The sequence below is a fragment of the Xenopus tropicalis genome, chromosome 8, assembly GCF_000004195.4.
Source record: "Xenopus tropicalis strain Nigerian chromosome 8, UCB_Xtro_10.0, whole genome shotgun sequence".
NCBI lineage: Eukaryota > Metazoa > Chordata > Amphibia > Anura > Pipidae > Xenopus > Xenopus tropicalis.
The window spans coordinates 116086828-116111882 of record NC_030684.2 but is presented as its reverse complement, the minus strand read 5'-3'; the positions used below and the strand labels follow the sequence as shown (position 1 = coordinate 116111882).

The window sequence follows — 25055 nt, the reverse complement described above, 5'->3', positions numbered from 1 at the left end:
GCTTACTTCAGGCAGCTGTAATTACATGGACTTAAACAGTAGATTCATAGATTCTCCCTATCAGGGGGATTTAGGTCACACAAGAACTAAAAATAACTGTAGGCAAGACAAATAAATACCAGATCTGGGAAAATCATATATTTTTCACTACCAAAGACATGATTTAAAGTAGATATTGTGTTCTATAAGAAAAGAAACAGAAAAAAATAATATATATAATTTAAAATGTATTTACTTACTATATAACTATAGATATATAATAACTTTATGCTGTTTAGCCCCTGTGTAAGTTCAAATGCACTAATGAATATTAAATGTGTGAGGGCTGACGTGGCATGCATCTTTTTACTGCCAAGCTGGTCAGGCACTCTATCTGCTCTAACGCAGGAAATACATAAAGGAAGAGGAAAAGAAAAATGAGTTTGTTTGTGGTTTAATAAATTACATCTGCCTTGGGAATTCTGCCTGGAACACAGGGAATGGGGCATTAATGACTGGCTGTGTGATATCAGTATCATTGGGATCAGCTGTACAACAGCTGGGTTAGTGTAAATCAGGGGTAAACCTATAGTGGAAACACTAACACTTGGAGGGGTGGGCAGTGAAATTAGGAAGAAGACCCTGGGACTGCTGGTTGTGCAGGGATGTACAGTAACTAAGTGATAGCTGGCCCTTTGACTGCTGTGTGGCCAGTAAGGTATAAGGGCCCAGTTGTTAAAATATTGGGACACTTAATATGGCCAAAGGTATCTGGAAACCCCTTCTAAATGGCTTATCATTTTTTTTAAACTGCCTCTGGAAGCAAAGCCAGCACAAGGGCTATTGGAAGCATGGGGGTTTTGGCAGAAGTGGTATCAAAGTCTATGCCAGTGCTCTCTGAAGAGGTGGATATGGTTCCTCTAAAGAGAAAAATCGTGCTCCACATCTGGCAGTCTAATAGACTAGTTTAGCAATAGTTTAGTAATAGTCTAATAGTTTAGTAATGAATGTGTAAGGCTGACTAACGTCTGGTGGACAAGGAATGGTGGTGTGGGGATGTTCCTCTTGTTTTGGGCTAGGGCCCTCAGCTCCAATAAAAGCAAATTTTAACATTACAGCATACACTGATGTTGTTTACAACTTTAGAACAAAGCTGTGTGTTATTATTTTCTGTATATAATAAATATGATTTATATAATGCCAGCCAGCCGCAGCAGGAGCATTCTTCAATAGAAGAAGAGTGCAATTTACTTTTGACCAATTTATAAAGGTGGCCTTAATTAAGAATGATTCAGGCAATGCAAGCAATATTGCAATTCTCGCTCAAGAGCAGAAATGTTCTGTTCTCTATAAGCTACAAAATGTGTATGCTCATGTTATAGAAGAGTCTGGTTCTGGTCCAGATGGAAACTGTAATATAAGTGCTAACCCAGTGCACCTCAGTACCCAGGATTGCATTTAAGGTGAATATATATATATATATATATATATATATATATCAGACAGACCCTCTGTTTCAACAAACACCCCTGCTAATTGTGCATAAATACCAAGATGATTTATGACTGTGTTCATTGTCTCCCAACAGGTCACATTTTGACTACTAAAAGGATAATGGAGGGATGTCCTGTGTGGCCAGAACAACACAATGCAGAGCAGAAGCCAGGTTTCTATGGGGGATATTCAGTATAAAGGAACAAGAAGAAGCTGTTTAAGAATTCTTATAACAATAGCACTAATTTTAAAGCTAAATGAATAGATTTCAATAGTGTGAAAATTGTCACTTTTCTAATTGTGACTTATAAGCTCATATCTTTTATACCAAACCCCAATAAGTACCATCTGTAGCGCCTTGACTTGTAAAGCATGTCCCAAGCATGGCAGTCTAGTTAAACCAATGACTAAATTAGTCTAATAAGAGTGTTGTGAGAAAGTGTGGAAAAATAGGCATTGGGGCCTGGTTTGATGTGACTGTGGTGAATGTGTTTGTAGGAATATGGTGCAGGCAGCTCAACCACAGTTGTAGGACTACAACTGGAATTTACAAACGCAGCATTAAGTGCAATAAATAGGTGGTCAGATGATTCACTAAAAAGTCTGATCCATCTACAGGTTGTAAAGTATAGTGCAAATTCACTGGGTCAGTACGAGAGGGGCAATAACAAAACAATTAAGTTATATATTGCAATCACACCAGGCCCTGGGGAATGTAAAGATCAGAAGAATGCCAGGATCCAAGTCATTGGCATCTATAGGGTTCTGTTGGTCCCAAGGAACATCACAGTAGTAGAATCTAAATGCAGCTTGACCTATGTAAATACATTTTCGTGACTGTGCCAGTCAGTTTTTGGCTTGTAGCAGATACATCATCATGTAGCCATTATATAAAGAGATGAGAGGTTAAAAGGATTCCGATAACTCTACGAATAAATCATTTCCTGAGTCTCATTAGAACACAGCAGTTCCACAATGCAATTTCCTCTTATAAAGGTAATTAGATGTCACGACCGATTTCCATAATGAGTTTATGCCTGGGCAGAAGAGATGTGCTGGCTATTTTGATTCTAAATATAAACATAAATGTCATACTTGTTTGTTTAGAAAATTGATGAAATGCATAGATTGTTTTTCTTCTTTTGTGGGCCATTGTTGCTTTACAACCTCCTTAGTTACAGATACAGAAGCTTTAAGGAAAGCAGAAACATTTACATTAAAGGCTGGTTTTATTTCTAATATCGGTTGAAGAATGAACACTTTCAAATGCCTCTTACTGGCACGTCCAACAGACACACAGCTATTGTAATAATGGTGCTAGTGTGACCTTTGTTCCGCAAAGTGCCAGACCCTAAGACAATGAACATGGAAATGTCAGCTCAAGAGAGAACTGTTCTACAGTGTGAATTCCCACTCTATCTCTATCTTCCTGCCCAGAAGTGGAACATTTTATCAGGCCCAGTGGGTGTGCACACGTCATGGCTTTTATCACTCGCATAGAGAGGGGGGAAGCTTCATGAACTCTGCAATGACTGGTGCCTTAGAGGCCTTATCATACAATGTTTTCCAAAGCTGGGCAGAGTTCTGTGTGTTTAGAATGTTGAGTATATCTCTAGAAAGTTTTTTTGTGCTTTGCTCAAAAGACAGTTGTCTCAACCACTGCTTCTAGCAAATGCAGCCTGTGGCTTGGATAAGCAGAGTGATTGAGTAGGCTTTGCACATAGACAGGGGGCATTCAGAAGCACAATGGTTAGGAACATAATGCTCTCAGTACCCCTGTCTAGTTGAAGGTAGATGCTGAGCATTGAAGGAATAGGACAGCTGAGGCACAGGCTAGGCACAAGTATATCCAGTCTATAGGCTTGCCAGTGTCCAGATGTGTGGGTCTTGAAGCTACACCAGTACACCAATAGCGTGTAAAAGTTTTCTATGTCTGAAAACCATAATGTGATTGTAAGGGGCCTGTTGTCAATGTTATTAAGAATATAGAGTGTAATGTGTTAATAAAGTTGTTGAAGGTTTGTAGAAGGAAAAAGGAAGAGGAAGTTGGGGGTGGAGTTGAATAGTGTGAGGTAGGGAAAGAAGCAGAGAAAGAGAGGGATAATGTAGGAGAGCTTAAGATTGCTGTGAGGGTTTAAAACATTTAAATAAAAACAAAATCTTGGTTAAGACTTCGAGCCTTCCATATATTCTATTGGATTTTACATGTGCCTTTATATAACTGTTGTTTCCAGTAACAATGCAGCTCCTGGTAAAGTTGGTAGGAAAACACCTTTATCAATAAGGTTTTGGATGGAACACCAAACCTTATATTTAAAAACAAGGACTATGTTATTTCCTATATAATAAGTGTCAAATGTGACAAGCGACATTACAAAGGACCCATCGCTAAGTATCATGTATGTATCCTACTAGCTATTTATGGCTTTTGTAAACTCTTGGCATCCAAATTGTATCACCTAATAATACAGTGTTTGTGGGAACCTGGCATTTTTGTTCATGGCTTTAGAGTTTGTTTAAATGCTAAACAATAATGGAGCTGTAGTTGAAAAGGCAACATTTTTTAAGAGCAGAAGAAAGTGGGGAAGGCTTTAACTTGTTTGAATGAAGTTTCAAGTTAATGATCAGCTTTTGGTAAACTGCAGATTGAGCACCTCATTTATTGTGTGGAATGCAGTGTCGGAAGAGAAACCAATAACAATAACAATGAAAAGACCTAGATGTTGTGTTGAAACTCCAAGCCAAGCACCAACAGCTTTTGGCTGCTGGGAGTTGGAGACTATACACCATAGATCTTTGAAGCAATAAAATAAGTGCATGTATATGCATAAGCGTGTATATGTGTTCACTTTTACAGTGCAATAAAAACAATGCTGTATAACATATACTTTATATATATATATATATATATATATATATATATATATATATATATATATATATATATACTTTATTTTTGCATTTGATGCCTTCATCAGTGTTTTTACAGTTTTCAAACAAAGGAAACAGAATTGTGGAAGATTAACCTAAAAAGAATAGAATCGGATACGGACAGGAAATAAACACTTGGGTGCCCTTCATTAGACCTGAGCTGTCCCCATGCTGGGAGAAGCAGATTTCCATAACCTATTGTGTAAATGAGTAAATAACTATACACAGAGTATGCACGTCACCAGGAAAGTGCTGTGAATTAAAAAGAAATGATCAAATAACTTTTTTTTCTTCATATGGTTGAGAGAGTGTTTTAACTGTATTTTATCTTCTCACCAGTGGACTCTTTGCAATATCTTTGCACATGGGGCTATGGCTGTGCAACACAGGGCATTTCCTTGTGGGCTTTTTGGGCTGAAATGCACCAGTCCTGGCACCAACAAGTGTTTCCCATTAAAGTAAATGGGAGGCAGAAGAGGCTTTTAGGTACTGTTTTTGTACAGACATTTGGTATTACTGGTAAATCACACAAGTTCTTAAATGATTTGCCTTCCCATTCTGAAGCCTTCCAGCTTTCAAATGGGGGTTACTAACCCAAAAGCAAAAAACTATTGCTCTGTGAGGCTACAATTGTATTGTTATTGTTACTTTTTATTACTTACCTTTCTATTCATATTGGATTTTGCCAAGGTGTTTGATACAGTGCCCCACAAACAACTGCTTTCTAAACTAAGGTCTATTGGTCTTAATGAATTTGTTTGCACATTGATAGGAAACTGGCTACAGGATCGGGTACAGAGGGTGGTTGTTAATGGTTAATTCTCTACTTGGAGTAAGGTTCTTAGTGGGGTCCCTATGGGTTCTATATTGGGTTCACTTTTATTTAACTTGTTCATTAATGGCTTAGGGAAGGGTACTGTAAGTCATGTATCAGATGACACAAAACTATGCAGTCCAATTAATTTCAGCTAGGATGTGCCAAACTTGTAGCAGGATCTTGACAAACTGCCAATCTGGGCAGCTAATTGGCAATGAGATTCAATGTCAATAAATGTAAGGTCATGCACCTGGGATGTAAAAAGAGGCAGCCAGTTATATCCTTAATGGAACTGCAATAGGCAAAACCATAATGGGACAATGAAGTCCTTGTAGATAATAAACTTGGCTGTAGCAAACAATGCCAGGCAGCAGCTGCAAGGGCAAATAAGGATTTGAGCTGTATTAAAATGGGTATAGATTTGCAAAAGAAGGGGGTAATTCTTCAACTTTACAGAGCCATGGTAAGGCCCTATCTAGAATATGCTGTGCAGTTTTGGTTTCCGGTGCTCAAACAGAGTGTTATTGAATTAAAGGGTGCAAAAAAGGACAACTAAGCTGGAGAAACGTATGGAAAGTCTCAGTTATGAAGAAAAACTGGCCAAGTTTACACTGGAGAAGAGGCGCTAAAGGGGTGATATGATAACTCTGTATAAATATATAAGGGGATCATATAATAATCTCTCTAATGCTTTATTTACATTACACAACACAAGGGCATCCATTCCAGTTAGAAGGAAATGAGGTTCGATCTTAATATTCTGAAAGGGGTTTTACAGTGAGAGCTGTGAAGTTGTGGAATTCTCTCCCTGAATCTAATGTATCTCCCTGATACATTAGGTAGCTTCAAGAAGGGACTGGATGGGTTTCTTTTTTTATTAAAAATAGCTCGTAGTACAAGTTGATCCAGGGACTGCTCCGATTGTCATCTTGGAGTCAGGAAGGAATTTCTTCACTTTCTGAAGCCAATTAGAGAGGCTTTGGAAGGGAAGGGAGGGAACCCAATGAATGAACAATATGCTAGTACTGAATTTTTACTACCAGGAAACTCTTGGCTGTCTATTTGAACTTTTGGGTCACTTTTGTGGCTTCTGTATTTGGATTGGTTGGGATTAAAATACACAAACCAGTACAAAAAGTGCAACTCTTTGGCATGTGGCCACTTTACATTTCAAAACTCTTTAGTCAATGGATGACCAAAAGTACAGCAAAATGATAAAGCAGAGCAGCTAGTGATCGCTTTCAGTGTATAAAGTCACTGGTTGGTGTTGCACTACCTCGCCCCTCTCTGCCTAGAAAACCTCACTACTGACCTGGGGCCTGATCCATTAAATCAGAACAATTCGGCCATATTCATGTGGCACTACAGACAGCAGGCACACATGATGAACAGTACCCAGGAAAAATCCTGCTTGGGGGCAGCAGTAGAGGCTTATTGTGCTTGAAATCCAACACAGAATAGAACAGAAAACAGCAAGTCTCTGCAAATATTTGGACTATTACTTATCTTATAAACACAACTTAACACTTTCCACTGTTATGCAATTCCTTTATTTTATTTTCCTTTAGCACCAAGCTTGTGACTGACAACCAAAACAGGCCCTTTGTCTAGTTCTAAACAAGTTGTTCCATGCTGCGTTCAGGTCATATAAAACCAGTCACACAGTAAATTTTCTTTTTTCCATAGATTTTTTGCTTTATTTCTGGTGAGGAATCATTGGTGTAACCTTATACTTTCAAAAGGATAAGGAAAAACCCTGAAAATACAAAATTTGGGTGTTTGAAAGGACAAAGTTGATTGTGGTGCTGAATTCTTGCCCCTGACTGCCTCCGTTCTGCAGACTAGCTTGGCTGATAATGGAACTGTAACTGGCTGAATCTGATACTGGGTAACTGTAATTACAGGACAAAAAGGTAACTGAGACTGCTATGCGCAAAAGTCAAGTAAACAGGCCGGTTTTTATAAATGATGGCTCAGAACTTCACATAACCCAGTGCTAATCTCTGTGGCATGCAGAGGTCTATCCTACCCTTGCAAAGGTGACACAACTCATTGAATCTGTTTTATTGTCATTTGTGATTTGTTCTCCTTTTTACGTTCCACTCATTAAATATTATTATGGCTCATATAAAGAACTAGTGCACACTTGGCACCGGACCTCAGCCCACCCCCTCTCCTTAGGGATTGGTGCATGGGCAGTGAGTCCCACTATACTATGCATATTTGATCACAGAAGCTCCAGGTATGCCCCATCCCTATTTTTGTGTTCTTACCACATGGGCCTAAAGCTGCCGGCCCTGCATATGCATTATGTTACATAATGGTAACAGCACATACATTTGGAATAAAACAGAAGTCCAAACAAGTTACGTAAGGTCTAATAGTATATATAGCTGGGACTTTATACTTTATACTGTAAGCTCAAGACCTCTGAGGCCTAGAACTGCAGCCCCATCTTTTCTGGGCCATAAGGTCTTAGCAATTTTGGCCACTGGCATGACCCTATAATGTTATTGTGCCAGGGTGGGTGTTTATGTCATTTTGCCTGGGCCAGCGAAACATTGTGATGCCAATGCACCTCAACATGACACTTTTGGTGTCATACTCAAGATAAAAGGATGCCTGCTCAACGGTAGGTTTACTAAGTTTACTAAGGTCCTGGCTGTGCTATTTTGCTTTATAATTCTACCAGAATCTGTCTGTTCTCCAATTTCTGCTTCCTCCTTAGCCTCCACAGCCTGGTCCCTAACTGTGGATAAAAGTTAGCAACCCAGAAATGTTGTTATGCAGTCATATACTAGTGGTAGAATCCCAGAAGGGTGCTGTCACTGATTCATTGACCAACTATGTGTCCTAAGTAACCTGTACCTGGGCATGAGAAAGTTTCATGTATGAGTAAAGCATGGGACGGGGGGGGGGGGGTCTCTCTGGTGCCCTACATAGTCCTTCAGCTTTAAAGGTTGGCTAATCATTTCTGAACTGTGGATCTACATTATGGCTCTCAGAGCTAGAGACAGCCCTTGGCAGTGAGCAAATTGATTATTTCAGCTCCAGTTACCCTTATCTGCCTTTATCCTTCATTAGAATTTAAAAAAAGCAATTTGTAAAAATACCACGGAACATTTCAAGCCTTGTTGTGGCTGGGAAATGAAATTAGCTTGGAGTGCCGGGCACTGTAACATGAGACACAGGTATTTCATCCAGCGAGTGTTAATGCGCAGCTTGTCATTCCAAGTGTCAAAAATTATCTCGAAATCTCTCTATTTCACTTCTTAATTCAGCTAAAGTGAAATCGGTGGGGTAATGTATGCCATAAGCATCTGCATTGCTCTTGTTTTAGTGGGAAAAGTGCAATTGGGGGTTTTAGCACTGAACCAAGAAATCACCAAAAACAAAACAAATGTTAATGGTAAAAGAGAACTCTCAGATATGTTTAAAGAATTTTTCTTCCAATTTGAACAGAACCACAATCTAATATGAATATGAATTTGATTACTTAATGCACCCAGTGACAGCTGCTCTATGCAAGTCCAGCACTATAGGAAATTTAATACACAGTTTCTTTGACCATTATTGAAGATCTGACTAAATATCCCATACCCTTTATAAGATAGATGATAGTCTGAGTAGAGTTATTAGGGGAGGCCCCCATAGGGAACCCGCAGGCCAGGAAATGTCCTTGGGAAATGTGCAAACCATAGTTTACAATGACATTATGTAATAATAGCTGAATATATTTAGTACTTACATCAGGGATGCCCAACATGTTAGCTTCCTGCTATTGTTCAGCTACTGTTGTACTAGCGCAATGGCAGCTGTAGGGTTGCAGGTTGGATACTGGTTGATTTACAATATTTTTCCTACATATTGGGTGAATGTATAAGAGGACATTTGCTATGACCTCTGTTTACCACACAGGTTCCATTTAGGCCCCTGGGTGCCTTTATAGTAAATAAAATTTGCACAAGAAGAACCTCACCAGCCAGCCATCAGATACTTCTAAATCCTGTGGTGGAGCTGTGAGGTGGGGGTACCTGTGTCCTCAGTTGGCACATGTGCAGTAGAGCAGGCTGGTCTGCACCAATTGTGGGCTGAGGGGCAGGGCTGGGATCAGGTGCCTATGGCAGTGCCAGACCTGAATACAGCCCTGCTATGACCCCAGATACTCATTTCAAATTCACTTGTGTCTCAGGTCTGGTTGAGCTCTATGCCTAGTGCTGGATTGGAAATTGGAGTGCACTGCTAACAGGGGCAAGGCAGCCCCGTACTTACCTCTGCCACCATTGTCCTGCCCCCTTTCATCATCTCTCTGCCCCAATGTCACTACCTCCACCCCTTTACGTCATTACCCTCCACCCTTTGTGTTTGCCCCCTTTAAGCTGGTAAGCAGCCCACAAATATCTGAATGATGTTAAAGTTAAGGGGGTATGGGTCAGGGAATGCTTTAAATTGTACTCTATTATGTAGTAGGCAGGGCACAAAGTATGAAATACCTAGTGGCCAAGGCTGTAAGGTGGCATTGCCACAGTACCACGGAGTAAGGCAACACAGTGTCTACTTTAGGAAGAAAAATTCATAATAATAATAATTGAGAAGTCCAGTCAATATTACCATACAATTTATATTTCCCAGTATTTCCCTTATATTTCCTTATCTGTTTATTGAAATAGGAATCAGAACAAATTTGCTAAAATTATCTTTTGTCAAAGACTTTCATAAATTACATCCTGAGGTTCTTCATTCATTTGCTTCTTGGCATGGCCAGCTGCTCAGTTATGCAACGGATGCAGATACCAGGGCCAAACACTAAATCGTATCTGACAACTGTTTTCCAGAATGCGAATTAACAGTCGTTTAAAAGGAGTTCGTGTTTCAGGCTCTTAATCCTTATTGTGTGGTGTCAATCTCAGCTGCATTACATAATATGGGATTTATTCTCTTAAGAGGGAAGTGGACAGACCAGAATAATGAACCGTAGCTGCATTCTTCTAATGAATAAATTGATATAATCCATACAATTAGGTTTGTTTTCAAACTTGCTAGTACGTTATATAGAAATACCCTTCATATCTTTCCCATCTAAGAAAGAGATATCACTGTTCCAAAATATGGAGACGTCTAGATACCTCCACATCATTAATTGCCAATTTTATAGCTAAGGTTGTTTTAATGTTCTTCCATTTATCCCTGAAACCACAAAAACATTCAAAGTATGTCATTGTGTTTAATGTATGTATTCCAGCAGATTGCCTAATGCCCCTAGTGACCTCTGGTCTATTGAAGTCCAGCAGTGTAGGAAATGTAATACAAAGCTTCTGAGACCATTACTGAAAATCAAGCTGATGCCCTTAATTAGAAAGATAAACACCTGAGTAAAGTGTACAATTTTAAGGGAAGGGGCCCCTGATCTTTACAGTGAATCCACAAGCCAGGAATGGTTCTTGGCAAATGTGCAAACCACAGTTTACAATGATGTTTAGAAGTGGGCAGGTCTTCACGTTATGTATTTGAAGGAAAAAAATCAGATCTTTCGAATGAACTGTTTGTGTGCCTGCAAGAAGACCTTGATCAATACTGGTTAATCTGGCTACCGACATGGTTAATCTGGCTGCCAGTATGTTTTGGTAACTGGGTCTATGTGGCCGTATCTAAGTGTGTGCTCATGTTGAAATGGAATCCAAAGGTCAGTTGAATTTAAGATTATGAGTAAGGTTGCCCACAGGCTGATGTTAGTTGAGAAACTGTTTAGTTGCTGGGCAATAGTCTTCCCACTGCAGCGTAGCCTTTAGATCAGCGTTTTTCAACCACTGTTCCGCGGCACACTAGTGTGCCGCGAGATGTTGCCTGGTGTGCCGTAGGCAGGGCCGCAATTTTTACTTTCAAAAAAAAATCCGGGCCCTGTCATTGGTTGCGCCCCGTGTGTACGGGTGACGTCAGTACGCACGGGGCGCAACGTTATAAAAGGGCCTGTGTGCGGTCGCGTGTAGGCAGAAGTGCAGAGGCGGCGCGCGTGAGGGGAAGATGCTGCTGAAGCCGCCGAAGAGTAAAATGCTGCTGGGCACCAATGTATTAGGGGGGGGCCACGGGGCACACTGACTTATGGGGGCACTGCTGCTGGGCACCAATGTACTAGGGGGGCTGGCTCTTGGCACCAATGTACTGTGGGGCACTGCTGCTGGGCACCAGTGTACTAGGGGGGCACTGCTCTTGGCACCAATGTACTAGGGGGGCACTGCTGCTGGGCACCAATGTACTAGGGGGGCACTGCTCTTGGCACCAATGTATTAGGGGGGCACTGCTGCTGGGCACAGAGTTAAATTTTTTAACATTTTCTAATGGTGGTGTGCCTCGTGATTTTTTTCATGAAACAAGTGTGCCTTTTCCCAAAAAAGGTTGAAAAACACTGCTTTAGATAGTGGTTTGCGGGCCTATTGGTTTGGGCCTTCTTGGGTGAGCTGCAGGTGGGTTGTGGGCAAGGACCCATCTCGCCCTTTCTGTTGTGCCTCCATGTCAGCCTCTACCAGTGTACATTCCCCAGCTTAAACACCAATTCATTATTTTTGTATGGGAATGCAGAGAAGACATAGATGGAAGGATAGCTTTTAGTATGTAAAGAAAAAGTAGAATAAAGAGGTTGATTGAGAAGAGGAGGAAAAGTAGCGTGAAGAGTGGGCCTATGTTGTAAGGTTTTCTGGTGGGCTATATAAGATATGGCAACACAGTGGGTCAGGCTGGGTCAGTGTGGGTTAATGAACTGTTGACCTGCTATCACTTCTGGATCTTCATCCACAATATATTGCTAGTTCCACTCTACTCCTAGCTTCATCTGCAGTCATCTTGGCATTCAGAGGGTTGGAATTGAGTTTTGAGCTCCTCAGCTTACATTTTGTTCCCACTATTAGATGTTTTTTGTTAGTAAAACCAACCAATCCATTAAGGGGCCATAGACAACATACCCTGTTAGGTGTACACTGATAGGGTTCAGTTTAAATGAAAAACCACAAAAAAATTTCAGGCAAATCTTTGGGTGCCTTGTTAAAACAGTATCCACAATGCTACCCCAAAAATTGTGCAAGGACATGCAGAAAGCTACCCCCATAGCTAATGATCATATTCCCAAGACAATAGCCTCAGCAGTATGAGAGGATTCAATTAATACAAAGTAACACTGTATCTGTTTGTCGATAAATCATCTTTTGCTGTCACTGCTGCCCTGATTTATTGCAGCACAAAAATTGAATACTTATATAACAAAGCGCCATGAAAAAAATCCACCTGCTTAACTCGCTTGCATCATTCATTTTCAGATAAATTACAGAGAACAATCAATAGAAATGTCAATTCCATTAGGCAGTAGAACGGCCCACTCTAGAAATAGCACAAATTAAATGTACTGCTGCAGACTTATAGCAATGATCTATGAAACTGTTGACATTTGGATACAATAAATGATGCTCTCAAACTTCTACAGCTTAAATGGCACAACCTATCCTTTCATTAAACCCATATATATTTCCAACATTCTATGTCACCAATGATTATTGTATGTGTTGCTGATTTAATAGGCAAATGTCCCAGGCCCTTTTAGTTGTTCCAAGGAAAAACTAGAAGTATAGTTTCTTTGTCGGATTCAAGTTATATATTTAAGAGATAGTGGCTTCTACATCAACATCTTCACCACATTTCAGAAATGTCCTTTCCATCAGATAAGAACTCTTGTCTCTCCACACCACCTTCTTAGTCTCACAACTATTGTCTGTCTACCCTACCCCTGAGTCTGCTCTTGTAGAGTTGTGAAACATATTTATTGTCTGCCCACACCACCTTCTTAGTCTTACAACTGTTGTCTACCCACACCACCTTATTTGTCTGGTCTTGTAGAGCAATGGAACACCTCTCTTGTCTATCCACATCACCTTCTTAGTTTGGTTTTGTAGCACTATGGAGCATCTTAGTCTCGCTATTGTTGTCTGTCCACACCACCTTCTAAGTCTGCTCTTGCAGAGAGATGGACCAAGCAGCATTTAGATGCCACTACCTGCCATGGGTTGCTTTCTATTCACTTGAAATGAGAAGGACCACAAGTCTTCATGCAAGGGCCCACTTTTGAGCATTAATCATGGGTGCTTCCCTTGTGAAACAGGGTTTGACCCATTTCTAGTGGGAATCGAAATGCTGTGAAACCTGTTCTTCAAGTCAGCAGTATAGAGTTATGGGAAAGGATGAATTAACAAAACATTCAAGTGGATGGGAAGCAAAAGTGCATTCTAGGGTAGCACACATACATGTCAAAAAAGATGTCACAATAATCCAGTGTTAAATTTATTTTCACTGTTTTTTCATGTGTAAGTTTTGTCCTGCCATAACTTTAGTCCATAGTAAATCATCAGCCTACAATTCATCTTCATACTTGGGAATTTCTATGTTATTATATGTTCAATAGGACTTAAAATAGCTCTCTGGGATTTGACTGTGGGATTGAGGAAGTGGGGATATTGGCAGAATGTTTAAACATGGAGATACTTTAACATCCCCACTGTTTGCGTCTGTGTTTTCACACAAATTTCTGTTCACCTTTAGGAATGTTACAGCGACTTGTTAGAATGGGACTGTAAGTGTGAAACCAGTCTAGGATTTAGCAACTAGGATTTAGCACAACTGCTGTTGTGAGTGCCATCTGAATTTTGTTTATTTCTTCTATACATACTGAACCCTTGAGGAACAGAGTTCTCAGATAAGAGGGCTACCCTCAATCATTTATGCACACAGAAGTTGGATTTCTGTACAGTATTGTTTGGCTCATATGCTATATTTGCTTTGTTATTTCCAAAGACATCATCAAGTGAAATATTGAACTCATTTGTAAGGAAGGAAATGTAAATACAGAGAAAAATGGCACATTAACAAACAGACATCAGCTAACCTCATTGGAAAATAATAATTCCACCTTGGTATTTTCCACTTTACACCAAATCACATGTAACACAGAATACAGGCTTGTAAATGGCAGAACTGTAGCATTATCTCTCTGACAACATGAAGCTAGTTGGCATCCCTATTGTTGGATAGCCAGGTTCAGGGGTTATCCAGCATCTAGTGCCGCCTTGAGTGGTCTAGCCAATGTCACCTGCCCCTTGCTCCTCTGCTTTTACTTTTATGATTAGTTATTTATGTACTACAATTTAGTAGAAAGTCATGTGGGAAGCTTAATAATTTTGTGCAGTTATGATTGTAATGATCCAGATAGTATTTGCCTTCTGCCCTTTTTCTGATACTATTTATTACTTATAACTCACATTTTTGTCTCTTTTCTCTCTGCTAAATGAGTTGCATGTGTTTTATTTCAACTATCTGGTTCATTCTACAAAAACAACAGAAAATGGGTGTGTTATCTGAAAACGGCAGTACAAGTAACAGTAAAATTGTTTGCACAACATATTCCTAGAACTGAGGCCATGTGGTACAGTTTGTGTGTTTTTTTCATGATTCTATTGGAAATAATTTAAATGGAGTTTTCTCATTGATGTCTGCAGATAAGACATGTCCAAGAGTGACAATGCACTAACCAAGCCAATAAGCCACACAAACACAGGGACAACATTCAGACTCAGGTTGATGAGCACTGTTTTATGGCTCAGATTCCACAAGCTGCGCCCATGCTACTGCTTTATCTAAGTGGTCACTAGCTCATTACCAGTTGAGCCCACAGCGTTAAAGGTTGGTCAGTATGTGGCTGAGATATGAGCTGATACCCACTGCTTATAATGACATGTCCATTAAGTACAACCATTTGTCCAAATAATGCCTCAGCTAACATCGACTCAGGGGAAGGCTTACACAATTTTTGTTCCAGTTTCAGTATTACCAGCATCTTTCTCTGAGTTCCTTGTTGTTCTATGGATTTGATATCACAGTCCCATGATCTTCTGTGTGTTTCATTTTGGAAAGTTGTACTTTCTGTAATCTGGTCCCTCCCCTTGATTTAAAGGTTTAGTGACTGAGTGTGCCCTGGTATGGGATAGAAGGTAGAGGTTGGTAGAGAATAGAACTGATTTATTCTCACAATGGCTCAGAGGAGAGTAAGAATTTATGAGGAACATTAAAGGAACAGTAACACCAAAAAATGAAAGTATATAAAAGTAACTAAAATATAATGTGCTGCTGCCCTGCACTGGTAAAAGTTGTGTGTTTACTTCAGAAAGTTTACTATAATTTATATAGATAAGCTGCTATGTAGCCATGGGGGCAGCCATTCAAAGGAGAAAAGGCACAGGCACATAGCAGATAACAGATAAAACACTATTGTATTCTACAGAGCTTATCAGTTATCTGCTTTGTAACCTGTGCCTTTTCTCCTTTTTTCCAGCTTGAATGGCTGCCCCCGGGGCTACACAGCAGCTTATTATATAAATTATAGTAGTGTTACTGTAGCAAACACACCAGTTTTACCAGCGCAGGGCAACAGTGCATTATATTTTTATTACTTTAAAGCTCTTTCATTTTTTGGTGTTACTGTTCCTTTAAGGGTGGACAGACTTGTAATTAGTACAAACTGCCACCAAGGACTGGTGCACATAATGTTATGCTACTGGCCTCTATGAAATAGTGCACTGAAACAGACTTGCCACTTACTACGTTCTCCTTCCTAACATGTGCAACTTCTGCAAAGGTGCAATTTTGGATGCAATTCATTGTGTTTTGGGGGGGGGGGGTTGTCCATAATTGACACGATTCATCAGAATGGAGTGAGTGGACACATTGGCACAAAAACAGTAAAGTGCAAGGAGCGCCTTTGGACACAAGTACCTTTAATGAATAGTGCACAACAATTGCATCCACCAATGCACTTGTGACTGTGAATGTAAATGGCCCCTTAAGTTTTTAACAAAATGAGGGTAAAGAACTGATGGTGGCTTCAGGGAGAGGTGAGCAAAGATCCCACTCAAATGCAACTGTGGGGTTGGCACAGTGATTAACCCCAACCCAAAGACAAATATTTATCCCACTTGATGTGCGTGTGGAGTATGTAGGCACACATGCCTTAACATCTTGCTTCAGCTCCCAAAGATCCCTGCATACCTCACCAATGGCAAAGAATTTAGAAATAAATAGGCTTATTTACTAAAGCAATGCAAGGTGCAAACAATTAGCAAAACACCATAATTGTCATTCATACAGTGTAGGGCAGGGTGCACCCAAGTATTTTTCTCTTTTCCACCCTGTACCGTACTTTGTACCTGGGGTAAAGGACCTGAGCAGCACTGTATTCATGAGGGGCAGGCAGGTGTTGGCACGTAGTTATTCCCTCTCCCACCCCCAACTTTCAGCTCATTCCAGTGCACAAGTGAGGGAGCAAATGTGGGCACAAAATACAGTAGTGGTAAGTGGTACTTACTGCCTGTCTATGGTATCTGATGCAGAGTGCAGCTAAGGCTTGAAAATAAGTGAATAAGCACTAAAAGTATGATTTTTCTCCCCTTAGTGCTCTAGGGTCCTGGGAATAAGCACATCCCCTAATGATTTTTCCACCTATCAGGTGCAAATAATTGGCCTTCCTCTTTAAATAGGAATTACTTCTCCTTTAAGACATTAAGAACATGGCTTCCTTCCTTGCATCCCTAAATGCGCTACCTAAATTGCACTTTTGCACCAGCAAATGCACCCTGTACATTGCACCTACCACAGAAGCACAAGAAATCAGATCAGATGCTTTTCTTAGCACCATTTTTTTCTTAATATCAGAGATGACGAATATATGCATCCTACTAAATTAGGGGAATCAGATTGGATCTTGTTACCATGGCAGCTCCCTACATTCCGAAGCTGTAAAAGCTCCATACACTGATCAAATGTGGCACCGGATCTGGCTTGATATCACATATATCTTCTAAGAGACACCTAGTACAGGTCTATACAGTGATAAAGGCCAGATGATGAAGCATTATGAGACAAAGAATCAGGAGATTTATTATTTAAGCGATTGTATCAGAAGGCAGGTTTGAGCAGAGTAACTACCCTTGCTGGCTGGGTCAGCTGAGGATATTATTCTACTGAGAGGGGGAAGCATTGCTTAAGTAAAGATTGTACTTAATGCATGCAATAAATCACCGCTTACAAAAATAATATTATATTTAAAATTTAATGATTTTATATTTAACTACTGAGTTGTTTTTTTTGACAGACCTAATAGCACTGTGTGGTTCTCTGACCTATATGTCATGTATGAAATTTGCCATGTATACAGGTGAAATGTGGGGTGTCCAGGGCCCATCAGGGGCTACCACCCCACAAACCAACCTGAATCCACACTCCTGGCCGAAATGAGTCCTTAAAATCATGTGACTTTTTTTTTTCAATCCTTTATTTTAGATTTTGCAATTATGGGAAGGGGTACAGAAAGGAAAAAGGGAGGGGGGGAGGGGAACAGTGCTCTTATACAATTTGTCATTATCATGTGACTTTTTGTCACATAAACACAGACATGGAACCTAAAAAAACTTTGCCGCACTCTTTAACCCAGGGGGCTCAAACTCAATTTACCTGGGGGCCGCAGGAGGCAAAGTCAGGATTTGGAGTTTGGGCAAATCTGAAAATGGTGGATTCAGTGCATCCCTAAAAAAAAGCCCTTTTTTTATATATAGATACTGGGTTCTAGTATATTTTACATTCAATAAGCCAATATTTGAAACAAACAAAACAAGTGGATTTGGCATTTAAGTGACTTGTGTAGGAATTTGTGAAAATGTTCTTATAGATTTATAAATGTTATTGTTTAATTCTGCCAGTAGGCAGCTCAGTGCCATCAAGTATAATTATACAAAAAAAATATTTAATCTCCCAAACTAGAGCTTGCTGGCTATTTGGTGGCAGTGGTTTGATGTGGGCCACTTATAAATTTTAAAGTAAATCCCCCAGGTTTCCCAAGGTTTCTGTAAAATCATATTATTATAAGCCAGTCCCTGACCCCCTGATAGGAACCATGTCATTGTAACTTAGAACCCCCATACCCCCTAGGCCAGCATTACCTGGAGTTAAAGATACTTTAACATACATCCCAGAATGGCAATGTTAAGCTTGTCCTCTGGTAGACTGGAGTACAAATGTAAATATCGCTCTACCATATTAGAGTACCACAGTGTCCACAGCCCAGCATGAGGGGAAAAACCACACTAACTGACTCATCTACTTCACACTCATGTTCATAACAAGTGGGCATGTACTTTAACATGGCGGCCCCCACCAGAAGCTCCTTCCTTGCGTAGCAGCCAGAGCACTTGATAGGGAGATTTCCCTCAGAAAGGTACTATTGCATCTCCAGGGGGGGAATTCATGTTTAGGTGATAGATGCCTTTTAATAATAAATAATTTCAAAATATAAAAGTTGAATGAGCCTCCATAGAATGGGGCTAAATATATTTCAGCGTTTTACTTTACTGTAAAGTCCAGGCTTAAATGCAGGCTTTAGCGATGCTTTGCCTACTATTCCTGGATTATTAGCATATCTGAGCAAAACCAGAATTATATAATTAGAAGTACCTGTACAGGTATTTTTGACAGATTTGAAATATTTGAGCTTCATAAATAACCCCTTAAAATGGTCATTTACACTGGCAGCTGTTTCGTTGGGGCTACAGACCAATATAAATATGCTCCATGCCTATAGTATACTGAAGTATAGTTACAAATAGATGCCAGTAGAGGTTCATTTCTTGATATTGATGTCATTGTAACTTACAATGACATCAATATCAAGAAATGAACCTCTACTGGCATCTACCCTGCAGGTTAGGGATCCTCCCAATGCACATATTGATAGGAGTGATGTAAGCAATTCTTACTGCAATAACCAACCACTGCTGGTCACTCCCAGTACATCATGGTGACTTTCCACGTCCTACCCTTATGGCTCAAGGGTGTTCCTGGGAAGACACAGATCATTACCCCCGTTCTTGTCCAACCTCCACTGGAAAGATCTTCCAGTCAAACAGATATTGGCTAAACATTTATTTAAGTTTTGCTAGAGAGCATTTTGCACCTCAAAGGAAAACCTGCACCAAACAAAATTGAAAAAGGTGCCCTTGGCTGTCTACTGAATGATTATTAATTTTGGAAAAATGCAACTTTAATGGGTATGGCCATCTTCATTGTTCATCCTATACCTCACCCTACAGTTTGGGAACCACTAATTCTAAATGCCACTTTCCTGAATCAATGTGATACAATGGCATTCATTTACTAAAGTGCAGCCAAGTGGGATAATGACATGTGCCAAACTCACGAATAAACCACCAAACCTAGTTTACAAAATTGCAATCACTTCTTTGATTGCTGATCTTTTAGGGCATTTTTTGCCTTTTATCACATGCACACTGGGTAAGCGCTTCTTAAAGTTTCTTAAAGTCTAGTGCCAGAGTTATTGCTTTGCCATGCCAAAAATGATGCAAATTTCTATCCCACCCAAAGAGTGGCATTCTGTCAAATGAGGCTGCAAAATTGTCTAGTATTTATGCTGAAATTGGTGTTGACCTAACAAAAAATGAATGCTGAATATTGCTCTTACTTTGCATTGATAATACTACTTATTAAATTTCTAATTGGGTGCATCGATCTTTAGGAAATAGTGGCACTGAACTAATGTTGACACTAATACATTTCAGTGTGGGGCTGACAAGTGTGGAGCAATAAGGTATAGACAATTTTAATGAGCTTTAGTAAACCCAAGTGCCAAGGCTTTAAAGCCTAATTCAACATGCAGATCTTGTGGGTCGGGGAAAGATACTGTATACTCCACTCAAACTTGTGGCTTTACCAGCTCATTAGCCATATTTGCACACAGGCCTAATGATCAAACGTGAGTCAGTTCACAGGTCTCCTGTATGTAATATCAATGTACTGATTCATTTTTGAGCTCTGTTCACACAGATTGTTGACTATCCTCATACCTACTGATATTCCAAATAAAGTCCCTAATCCTAACTTCCCATTAGCCAGATCAACCAAAGTCCAGTCCAGTTTCTGACATGACCATTGGCTTTTGGCCAAAAATATTTAAAAGCCCTTGGTAACAGCAGTACAGGTATGGGATCCCTTATCCGGAAACCCATTATCCAGAAAGCTCCGAATTACGGAAAGCCTGTCTCCCATAGACTCCATTTTAATCAAATAATTCAGATTTTTAAAACTGATTTCCTTTTTCTCTGTAGAAATAAAACAGTACCTTGTAATTGATCCCAACTAAGATATAAATAATCCTTATTGGATGCAAAACAATCCTAATGGGTTTAATTAATGTTTTATTGATTTTTTAGTAGACTTAAGGTATGGAGATCCAAATTACGGAAAGACCCCTTATCCGGAATACCCTTGGTCCCGAGCATTCTGGATAATGGGTCCTATACCTGTACTGCCAAAAAAACCTGTCCACCATAGGTTTCCTCTTCTTAAATTGTGACCCTCTCCATTGTCGGATTACCCCTTATAAAGATGGACCAGCCTATTCCATGCCCATTCCACCCATTTTCCCACCCAGTCTGCCCAATGTGATTTCATTGCCCTGCCCCCATGTGGCATCTCCACCTACACCCCAACTTAAAGGCCAGTATTATTTACAAAAAAAGAAGCAACCCTATTCCCACATTGCTCATTCTGAATGATGCACAACTAGGAGAGATCGAGAGACAACACTGCCTACACCTGCTACCAGCATTATGCCCACACATGGCTGACATCCTTTCTACTAAATATGGACATTTTGCACCAAATAGAAATGACTAAAGGTCCAGCCATCCTCGGTGAGACACGCCTGTTAGTAATCCTATAAACACTGAAAAGCACCAGATTCAGTCACCCAGTCCATTGATAAATACTAACCAAACTCATCATCAGCCATTTCATTTGTAAAAGGGGTAACCATTGTTATATGATGCCACTCTGCCAAACAAGAGAAAGATATTAGGAAATTTGTGGAGTCTCTGTCCACCAACCCAGAATGTAGACATAAAGAGCTTTCCACTGGCACCAGTCCTAACAGCTGGAACAGATCTCGCTAGGGACGGGCTTAGGTTTCCTATCGGGACAGCTTCCCTAATACCCAAAACTGAAGCACAAAATCAGCCTGTGACTGCCCCGATGATGCTGAACTATGGTTCCTAAGAAAACATCATTTAGATGGTCCTAAAATGATTCTGATGTGGAGGTCCAGCAATTATTCCCATTTATGTCACTGGTTCAGTACCTATATTTAGGTGTTGTGAAGCTGCTCCAAACAGAAGGCAGTGATACATCCACTGATCTGCTACTTTTCCTACTACAGATATGTGACCTGTTATCCAGAATGCTTGGGACCAGGAGTTTTCCAGATAAGGGATCTTTCTGTAATTTGGATCCCCATACCTTAAGTCTGCTAAAAATCTGCTAAATGTTGAATAAACCCAATAGGCTTGTTTTGCCTCCAATAAGGATTAATTATATCTTAGTTGGGATCAAGTACAAGGTTCTGTTTTATAATTACAGAGAAAAAGGAAATCATTTTTAAAAATTAGAATTATTTGCTTATAATGGAGTCTATTGGAGATGGCCTTTCCGTAATTCAGAACTTTCTGGATAACGGGTTTCTGGATAACAGATCCCATACCTGTACCAGCCACCCAGTGATGTAAAGGGTAGGGGATGGGACACTGATCTTCTATGGAGCAGAATAGGTGATGGTTGTGGTAACTCTTCCAATCCATGTTAGCCAAGAGAGAACCGGTAAGACGCATCTAGATCCTAGGCCACCGAAAAGTGTATGTGAACAGCGCAGAGCACTGCAGAGGAGAGTTCATATTGCCCACTACCACCCTTATATAGGGAGCTGTGTTTTAAGGAGTCATTTATTACTATTTTTATTGTATTAAAATACAGACTTGACTAATGAGATTTCATTTTTTATGATGCATGTTCCATGAGGACTTGTTGAGTTGTATGCTAAAGCACATTATCACTAGTTTAGAGATCTAATTGTGATTATATATGCAATAGCTTTATTATTGTACCTCTATATACAATATATATATTTGTATATACCTATATACAAATATATATATATATTTTTTTTTTTTTTTTTGGTCATTTTTTTAGGATATCGAGGGTATATCAGGATACTTATATTTTGCACTTTTCTCATTTATAGCGTGGGCCAGGTACTTCTTGTACATTAGGTAGTGGAGCTGTTACTTCAAACAGGTTCTTTTTTTACATTTCAAAGTTTCAGCTAGCCTTAGAAATAGTGATCCATATTACTGGAAACCCCTAGTATTCCAAATACCAGACCCCAAGCCTGTGCCTGGTACAGAAATCATTAGGTACTAGTTACACCCTGGTCAATCCTAATTCAGCATAGAAACTTATATAAAATGCAGCGTCAAGCGGCAGTAATTACACATAATTGCTGTTATCCTAATTATTAGCATTAATTTACTAAGCACTTTGCAGTATAGCCAGACACTCCCTGTTACTCCTCCAGCCCTATAGATGCACACAGAGCTCCTATCAGCACACATTCTTGCACTCACCACTTGCCCCCCTATAGTGGGATAAACACTTTGCATATCTGACATACCAATTACAGCAAGGGGATAGGCTCCCTGGCACACCTCAGCTGCTCCATGGAATGCAATGGGAACTGTTCTTTACTCTTTTCCTAAATTCTTAGATTTCAGTATATTTATCATTCTCACCCTTGATTCATTCCAAAAGAACTTGCTCACCACCGTGATGTTAAATTTACTCTCTTATTCAAGGAGGGGCAGCAGGCATAGGCAGATATTATTTGGGGCATAATGATATTATTTGGTGATGGGGGAGTGTACATATCTGAACACAAAATGCAGATATAGTGCCAGCTGTGCCCACATTCATGCAAAGATGGCAGAATCATACACTGTGTACACAATGTGCAGCGTAGCACCATTTTATATGACATATATACATATATACTTTGTTTAACATAAGACTTTGGAAGATCAGGTGCATTTGTCTTTAGAGAGCACTCATCCAGCTTTATATTATACATCTTCCCTAATGTTACATCTCAAGAGACTTCATTTGTGCATTGTAAAATAAGACTAATTCCATGGGGGCTAAATATCAAGCCATAAGTAGGCCATTCCATCCCAATAAAATGGCAATTACAGTGTTATTAAATATAATTGCACCCCCCCCCCCACACTTTCAGTTTATACATCTGATATATACCTAGTTATTTCCCACTTACACTGCCCTTAATATACAAGTAGGTGTGACCAGAGGGACAATAGGGCTGTTCATATTCAGATACCAGTGGTAGAATGGCAACCTATGAGTGTTTTGGGCACAAGTAGCCCCTAGAGCAGCAGCAGTAGCAGATAAAGAAGTTGTGGCCAGACAATGTGGTGTCTGCCAGTCTGTCCCTTCCCATTGCCTCCTGTCTCCGGGGATGCTGCGGCACAGCCCAGATTGCTGACAGCCCCAGACACACACACAAAGGGAATAAGCATGAGAATAAGAGCATCCATGTTCATTCCATGCTTGCTTGGATGTGCTGTTCTTAGCCCAGGGGGGTAGTGGGAAAGCAGGGATGCAGGATGCTAAATCAGGTGAATGGGCAGAGCACTACATGGGCAGAGCAATACACACACAGCAATACACACAGTAGAAACAGGGAGATTTCCACTTACCGAAATACACAGTCTTGTCACACTTGGGGCACTTGGAAGCCATACTGACAGAAAGGGCTCTTTGTGTACCTCTGAGCGATTGAGTGCTACTGCTGCTACTGTCGCCTCTCTCCCACTGTGTGTCAGTTCCAAGCCGGCCCAGGCACACCCCTAGCCCACACTATCAGCCCACTCTGCACTGCCAGCCCTCCCATTGGCCACCAGAGAAAATATACAGAGAAGGAGGCAAAATAGGAGCAGCCCTCCCCCTGTATCCTCACTAGCAGCACTAGGCACTATCTGCCCTCTCACTGAATGCCATATTCCTCCTCATGGAATGTCACTGCCCTTTACATTCCGCCTCAGTGGGGTGCTACGGGACACACGGCTAATAATGCATGCAGGAGAATCCCCAAGCCTTATATTCTGATTATATAACGTAACACTAGTCCCTGTTATACACCTGCCTCTGTATACAATGGAAATTCAGTGCCTCTGTATACAATGTAAATATTCAGCGTGTGTGTCTGTGTGTAAATAACACTATCCCATAATTCCACGGAATGTTAAGCTGGTGCTCATTATATTGTGTGTATAGCATATGAGTAAATATTGCACCATGTAATGCCCCTTATTGATCAGTTACACAGTTACAGTCAGGGAACAGACTGGGAGCTACAGGTTGGATTCCCCTGGAGAGAGATAGATTGGAATACTAATTGAAACACAGATATAGGGACTGGGAAATGGAAAGACTGATATTGACACAGACTGACAGATAAAAGGTATATAGACAGATATGCAGGCACCGACTGACAGACCTAACTATTCTAGATGTTTTAATTATTTTAATTTTGCTTGAAATCTGGACCAGCGCCATGTTATCCCACTGAGGAGAAAAGGGGACAACTTCCTGTCACAGCTCAAAATAAATGCAGTCAGCTCTCCCCCTCCTGTGTCTTGTTTGGGACAGTCAGAGGCCATACTCTATATAATGTGATTCTACAATAGGATATATATACAAAATATACATATATACAAAAGTACTCTTCTTTTCTGGGTTTATTGGGGACCCAGGAGTGGCAACTGTGTAGTTAAACTCCTGCGCACGGGTTGTAGTTGAACTATAAGCCATACTTATCTTTAGAAGACAAAGAGAC

General features: G+C 40.2%; 1 protein-coding gene across 3 annotated transcripts in view; it reads right to left on the bottom strand.

The window, feature by feature from the left end:
* The window catches only part of crip2 (cysteine-rich protein 2), a 58093-nt gene extending 33942 nt beyond the window's left edge, over positions 1-24151 (bottom strand). The window contains exon 1 of one of the 3 annotated variants that reach the window (XM_012968693.3): positions 23917-24151. In XM_012968693.3, coding sequence (XP_012824147.1) covers positions 23917-23959 — 43 coding nt within the window. In that variant the 5' untranslated portion in view covers positions 23960-24151. 3 annotated transcript variants of the gene reach the window in all.
* Positions 24152-25055: the final 904 nt, after the last annotated feature.